The sequence below is a fragment of the Myotis lucifugus genome, unplaced genomic scaffold (assembly GCF_000147115.1).
Source record: "Myotis lucifugus unplaced genomic scaffold, Myoluc2.0 scaffold_269, whole genome shotgun sequence".
Lineage (NCBI taxonomy): Eukaryota > Metazoa > Chordata > Mammalia > Chiroptera > Vespertilionidae > Myotis > Myotis lucifugus.
Genome location: NW_005871317.1, coordinates 395,424 through 402,422, shown reverse-complemented (window position 1 = coordinate 402,422; position 6,999 = coordinate 395,424). Strand labels below are relative to the sequence as shown.

General features: G+C 56.1%; 2 protein-coding genes across 4 annotated transcripts in view; both read right to left on the bottom strand.

Annotated features, from left to right (window-relative positions):
- THOC5 (THO complex 5) overlaps positions 1-2,019 on the bottom strand; it is a 26,737-nt gene extending 24,718 nt beyond the window's left edge. The window contains exons 1-2 of one of the 3 annotated variants that reach the window (XM_023762938.1): positions 1,977-2,019; positions 946-1,188 (exon numbers count right to left, since the gene is read on the bottom strand). The gene's annotated coding sequence lies outside the window, so the exon portion shown is untranslated. Of the gene's footprint in view, positions 1-945; positions 1,196-1,976 lie in introns of those variants that run through there. The other 2 variants (XM_006099281.3, XM_006099282.3) reach the window with 2 other exon arrangements.
- Positions 2,020-3,012: 993 nt separating this feature from the next.
- Positions 3,013-6,911, bottom strand: NIPSNAP1 (nipsnap homolog 1). The gene is made up of 6 exons (XM_006099302.3): positions 6,761-6,911; positions 6,458-6,598; positions 6,152-6,183; positions 5,393-5,487; positions 5,215-5,298; positions 3,013-4,109 (listed from the first exon to the last, which is right to left on the bottom strand). Exons 1-6 carry the CDS (start codon positions 6,902-6,904, stop codon positions 4,039-4,041), a joined length of 567 nt encoding a protein of 188 aa, XP_006099364.1. The 5' UTR covers positions 6,905-6,911; the 3' UTR covers positions 3,013-4,038.
- Between the last annotated feature and the right edge of the window lie 88 nt (positions 6,912-6,999).

Here is a 6,999-nt window from a genome sequence, read left to right as displayed (position 1 = left end):
TCTTGGGTGAGGATTTTTTTTTTCGGGTGAGGATTTAAAAGAAAACCAGCCAACCCTCCCAAGCGCAATAAATCCTCTGTAAAAGGAGGGCGAGGGGGTCATCCCTCGGCCTGTCCGAAATGAACTCATCTTCCTCCCCTCCACCTCCTGTAAAGGCACCACCACCACACCACTGACCAAGCGCCTCAGCCCGGCCGACAGCACGGCCCTGATACTACTGCCTCATCACCGTGAGCTGGTCCTTGACTCTGTGGGTAATGCTCTCATTTGCTTTTTATACAAACCTTTCAGATAAGAACAAGCACGTTTTATAGATGAGAACACGGAGCATCAGAAAGCGGAATGACTTGCCCCGGCCGACACAATTAAGATGTCCCATTGGTGCTCTTAACCCCATTATCGTGCCACCATCTCATCTGGGGATGCCGTCAACTCCCTGGTGACCCCCAACATTTAAGAGAGCAGAGCCTAGCCCTGGCCGGTGTAGCTCAGTGGATAGAGTGTCAGCCTGCGGAATGAAGGGTCCTGGGTTCGATTCTAATCAAGGGCACTTGCCCGAGTTGCGGGTTTGATCCCCAGTAGGGGGCGTGCAGGAGGCAGCCGATCCATGATTCCCTCTCATCATTGATGTTTCTCTCTCTCTCCCTTCCTCTCTGAAATCAGTAAAAATATATTTAAAAAAAAAAAAAGAGCAGAGCCTACATTTCATGGAGCTCTCGGGTCAGGGAGCATCCTCCCTCTGCTCTCTCTCCTGGCTGTCACCACAGCCCCCCGAGGTGGGCAGCACCCCCTCCTGTACCCCAACAAATCGGTCACCAACCACCATCCAGGGAGCCCGCAGCTCGTGGGAGTGGAGCTAGGGAAGCCCTGAGTCCTGGGACCAGTCCCTACCCTTTCCTCCGGGCTGTGTCCCCCTCGCAGACCCAGTGAGAAAAGAGGCCCTACCTCAGGGGTGGCTGTGGCCTCGGCCCGGGAAGGCCCCGCGGGCGAAGGCGATGCAGACGATGGGGAGCGGGGCCTCGGGGGCCACAGCGTGATCTTCGATGACGGCGGGCACCTGAGGAGCAAGCAACTCTTTCCGATTCCTGTTAGAAACGGCCGACTGCTCCCAGGAGCGTCAGACGTCCCTCGTTGACCATCTGTGAACCCCGACGTTCCTGGCTTCACGAAGAGACTCTATCGCAGAGCCTGAGACAGGGAGACCAGGCCGGAATCATGAACACGGACCTGTCTTCACTTTAAATATATTAACTTCTTATCATAACCTTCTGCACATGACAAGTGAACCGAGTTTTACGTTTATGACAGGCTTAAACATTTCAAGCAAATTTAAATTTTTAAAAGTGGCTCGATGCAGCCCTGACAGGGTGGCTCAGTGGGTGGAGCGCCCTCCCGGGCCCCCAAAGGGTTACGGGTTCGATTCCTGTCCATCCAGGTTGCGGTCAGCATCACCCCCGCCCCACGTCGGGGTGCCTATGGGCGGCAACCCACCCATGTTTCCTTCTCACGTCGATGCTTCTCTCTCTCTCAAAATCAATACAACATATTTTTCAAGCGGCTCCATTAAGAACCTTTAGGAAACGGTCCTACATGGTATAAGCTGATTTTGGCCAAAAGACCCGAAAGGCTTCCGTGTGAGCAACCACGACTGGGACCCAGAAAAGCGTGTCTTTCACAAACTTGAGCGCCCGGTACATGGGCGCTGTTTTCACCACCGCCTTCGTCCTCGTCGTTTAAAAAGGCGTTTGCAACGTGGGGCCTGGGACGCTGCAGCCAGCATTGCCCACGAGAGGACACGGAGCGCGCAGCGGCCCCGAGGACGGAGAACCCGGGCCGGACTCCGGCCCGAGGACGCCCCCCGGGCGGGCGGCCCGCCCCGCAGCCCCCGAGCCCCCGGCCTCGCCCTGCCGCCCTCCCAGGGTCCGGACCCCTCCTCGCCGCCCCGCGCTCCGAACCGGCCCCCGCGTTCCACTCACTTCAGGCGGCCGGCCGGGGGAACTGCAGCCCGCGCACCATCGAGAAGCGGAAGGAAGGAGTGAGCTGCCGGAAGCGCGGCACGGAGGCCCGGAAGCGGAAGGCGGAGGCCGGAAGCGAGGCGTGGAAGCCGGAAGCGAAGCTCGAAAGCCTGCGATGGCGGCTGGCGCCCGGTGCTAGCTGCGGTTTGGTGACTTGGGCGTCAGGGGCTGAGGCAACTGGGTTCCAGGGAGGACCCCACTGCCATCACCGCACGCTGCCCTGGGAAACCAGGAAAGTGAGGCTGCGAGAGCAGACTCAGTGTGTTTTGTTCACTCTCCCCCCAGCGTCTTAATGCCCGCGACTAGTAGGCTCTCTGCCAAGTATTTGTTGAGTGAATAGGTCTTTTGCCCAAGATTACACAAGAGTGGGGGAGTGTAGAGCCCTGGCCGGGTCCTCAACTGGCGATTGCTAAGATTGCCGGTTCCAGCTGGGTTAGGGCACATACAGGAATCAACCGATGAATGTATCAACAAATGGGTGTTTCTCTAAAATCAGTAACTTAAAATATTTTAAAGTGTGGCAGTGTGAAGATTTGGACCCCTGTGGATTTGCCGCCATAACCTGGGTTGTTAACCATCACATTCACCCTAACATCCCACACTATTGAGGGCAGCGAGCCAGGGAGGGCATTAAGCCCATCTTACACGTGTTTTCCCCCCAAGTGCACCAGCAGTTCCCTAGTTTAGGCCCGATTTGCCCAGGCAGTTGCAGTCCTAATGCATCGTTTCACAGCTCCAAGTGTTTTCTACCCCGGGTAGGAATTGCACGGGCAGGTTCAGGGCTCTGGTATGAATCCTTATCCGGAGGTAGAAACACTGATGTCCCGAATCCCTGGTTACACAGGCGTTCCTTCCGCCACGGGGGCGACCCTCCCTGAGAAGCAGCTCGGGAAGCACAGGACCACGTGGGTAGGAAAATCAGCAGTTGGACCTTGGAAGCTGGCCCCGCCTGGGGCACCTACCAGAGCTCCACGCAGATGATGAGAAGACACCATGGTTTATAGTAAACATTTAATTGGTTCCGTCAGCAATTCCAGCGCAAGTTTTCCTGAAAGGGAGGCAGAATCAACCTACCCAGAGGTTCATGAGGTGTGGAGGTCACCGAGGAAAAGCACAGGCGGTGGCCCGATATCTGCCTACAGGAAGGGAAAGGGAGGGCAGGAGACTCCCTGCACAGACAGACGGCTGCAATGACACATTCAAGTTTTCAACCACATGGTGTAGAGGGAAAGCGAGGAGCCTCTTTCCAGCTGCCTTGTATTAGGAAACCTTCCGAGGTGGTCTCATCACCTAGGTGCTATGTCCCCCATTCTGTATTCCAAGTTCTGCAGTTCAAACCCAAGCTGTGAATTCTACGTTCTACCTTCTGGGTTACTGGTTCTCGTTCTGTTCCATTCTGTTTCCTGCCCCCAGATCCTTTCCAGCTCCATTTCCCCAACCTTTCTGGGTTCATGAGGTGGACCTCCGGCTGACTTTGCTAACTTGAGGATTTCCCTTTACTTCTTGCAATTCTAGGCGGTTCTAGGCTTTTCCCCAGCAGGAGGGACATGGGTCGGACTGTCCAGCAAGTGGATGGCCAGAGGAGACCAGGGAATTTCCCCGAGAGCCCGGTCTGCTTTCACCTCTTCCCTTCCCACCCCACCTCTAACCACTGGACACACTACCTTTTGTGCAACTAAAGCTAAACTGTTATTTTCCTTGGTAATACTTGGGGACTGGTGGCCCCGAGATGAGGAACTTTTTTGGGGGGCGGGGGGAATGTGAGAAGACATAAAAGGTTGCTGTTCTTCATTCAAAGAAATTAAAAACTGCTTCCAGCACAGGGGCAGGGATGGGCAGGGCAGGTAGAGCTGCCAAGTCCTCAGAACTCTGTCATCCTCAGCTCCCCGTTGTCTGAGCTGAGCACTAGCCCCCAGAGTCCTTCCAGATCAGAGAGAAAACCAAGACAGCTGGACCGGGAGCCCCTCTGTCCGTGGCTGCCCCAAGGGAGAAGGGCAGTGAGGCGGCGGTGGCGGCAGCAGCATCACTGGAGAGGCGAGATCTTCAAAGGGATCAGGATCATGATCCGAGACTCCATGTGTCGCACCAGGGGCACTGCGGGGAGAGGCAGAGGTCACAGAGGTGAACGCGGCCAGCTCACCCAGGAAACTGGCTTCTGAGGGGGAGAGGCCTGGGATGCTGAGACAGGAAATGCCCACCGCCCTCCTGGAATGGCCCAGGGAGAGCACCGGGTCTTCCAAATCGAAGGACTTAGGTGGTAATGAAATGCAACATGTAAACGCTTTTCATAATTATACATTTATTTTCCTGGGTTTGTGAAAACAAAACAAAAAAACTAGCCTCGCCCTAGCTGGTTTGGCTCAGTGGACAGAGCATGGGCCTGCAGACGGAAGGATCCCAGGTTCAATTCCAGTCAGGGGCACATGCCCAGGTTATGGACTTGATCCCTAGTAGGGGGCATGCAGGTGGCAGCCTATCAATGATTCTCCCTCATCATTGATGTTTCTATCTCTGTCTCCCTCTCCCTTCCTCTCTGAAATAAAAATATATTTAAAAAAAAAACACTAGCCTAGTAAAAAGTGATTTCACAGATACGATTGCTTAGGACAATGCTAGGTAAAGAACAAAGTAGGGGGATTTATAGAAAAATGCCAAGAAAGTAACTGTAGTAGTAGTAGACTGGTAGGACAAAAGGGCTCCGTCAGTCAACACCTACTGATCCAGATGGTCCTAGGAGGCCCAGCGAAGGGACAGAGAACTTGCTGGGAAATATTTGCTGCATGCTTCCTCTGTGCCAGGACCTGGGTGTAGCCCTCTTTATAAATCGGCTCCTGCAACCCTCCCTCGAGCATCTGAGGCAGGCACTGTCACCATCGCCATTGTACAGATGAGGAAACAGCCTCAGTGAGGTGGAGAACCGCGCCCGAGGTCACAGGACACACTGAACTCCACTCCTTGGAGGCAAAGACCTCCTGGTTGCTATGGCATCCCCTAGAGCACTCACTCAGGCCTGCCTGGACCACGTGCAGGGAGCCACCAGGATGGAACCCCAATAACTCACTGTCTTCAAAACAAGCTCCCCATCGCTGGAGGTAGTCAAGGGAGGCTAGATTCCATCCTCCAATAGGGCTCCTAGCAGATGACCTCCCAGGGCCCTACTGCACCCCCAGCCCCCCCCCCCCCCCCAGAAGGGACTCACCTGTGTAGTAGACATTTTCGTCCCAACCCCTCTTCCTCCAAGCAGCATTTCTAGTCTCTTCCCGAGACTGCAGGTCTTTGTAGGCTGTGGGAAAGGCATTGCCTCATTCCTTGGGCACACAGGACTGGCTCTCCCCACACTGCCCCTGGGGTGGGGGGTGGGGTGGGGGGGAGCCTACCCCAGAGATGGTGCACCACGTAGAGCTCTCCTATCTGTGAGAAGAAGCCGCCCACCGCCTCCTGGTTCTCTTGTCGGTACTTGATGGCCCGAGCCCTGCACGGCAGAAGAGTGTTGGGGAGGCGCCAGGGCCGGGACAGAGGGCTGCCTGAGGTGTCTCCAGGCTGATTGCTCTGCTCCACCTCAAGGGAGAAGCCCGAGGCCCCCAGCTCTCGAGATGGTCGGGGAATGGGGTGACGGAAGTGAGCTGCGGGCTGGGTGATCCCAGGGGATCCTCTAGAACAGCGGTTCTCAACCTGTGGGTCGTGACCTCTTTGGGGGTCGAACGACCCTTTCACAGGGGTCGCCTAAGACCATCGGAAAACACATCTATAATTACATATTGTTTTTGTGATTCATCACTATGCTTTCATTATGTTCAATTTGTAACAATGAAAATACATCCTGCATATCAGATATTTACATGACAATTCATAACAGTAGCAAAATTACAGTTATGAAGTAGCAACAAAAATAATTTTATGGTCGGGGGTCACCACAACATGAGGGACTGTATTAAAGGGTCTCGGCATTAGGAAGGTTGAGAACCACTGGTCTAGAAGATGCTCACCTCCTGGTTGCATCCTCCCACGGGATCCCCGAGGGGCAGAGGTTGCAGGGTTCCCTGCCATTTGGCCCCGGGAAAGGTGGTACCCTAGGGGCCTTGGCAGGGCAGCTGGGCAGGGTCTCCCCAACCCAAGCCCCCGGCACGGCCACTCACCAGTTGTTGCCCCACTCGATCATGGTTCCTGGCTGAGAGAGAACCAGAAGAAAATCGAATGAACCCTCACCTCGGATTCCAGCGTCACAGCTGGGTGAAGACCGGAAACTGTCAAGTCTCCCCAACTCCAGGGGTCCCTTGGCCTCAATCAGGGGCCCAGGTGCATACACACCTCTGTTCTGAGCCCAGAGGGAGGGAGAGGCCAGAAACCCCAGCCTCCGTGCCGGGGCACCCGCCTCGGGGCGCCTACAGCTGCACTATAGCAGGGGGAAAGGGGCAGGCAGGGGTCGGGCGGGAGGAAGGCACCTTGAGCTTGTATGTCCTCAGCTCATAGATGTTGGGACCTGCTCGGGGCTGCGGCTCATTCCAGAAGCTGAACTCCAGAAGCATCTGGTTCCTCCTGGACAGCAGCATCTGGCTCCGCTCCTTCCGGAACTCCAGGTACTCCTGCGGGCACGGTGGTCAGGGCAGGGCAGCTGGGGAGCAGGACTCCCACCCCCCGCCCCCCAATCCCCACAGCGGGTCCCACGGGGTGGCAGAGTCAGCCCCCGGCACAGGCTGGGCCGGAACCAATAAGCAGAGAGGTTTGCCGAGCGGACGCCAACGTACCTTGTTGTTTTTGAGCTTGTTCATGCAGTCCATGAGGGCGGGGTAGCCGCCGGAGAAGCGCCACAGGTGCACTGTGGTGGGGAGAGAGGTTCGGGTCAGGGGGCCCCTGGGCCCTGCCTGCTTCTCCCCCAATTGGCTAGGCATGTATGTAGGGGGGAATCCTCCAACCTGGTTCTCGGTAGCACCAGGACCCTTTCAAAGAGTGGGTGGGTGGGTGGGTGGGGGGCAGTGTTGGCAGG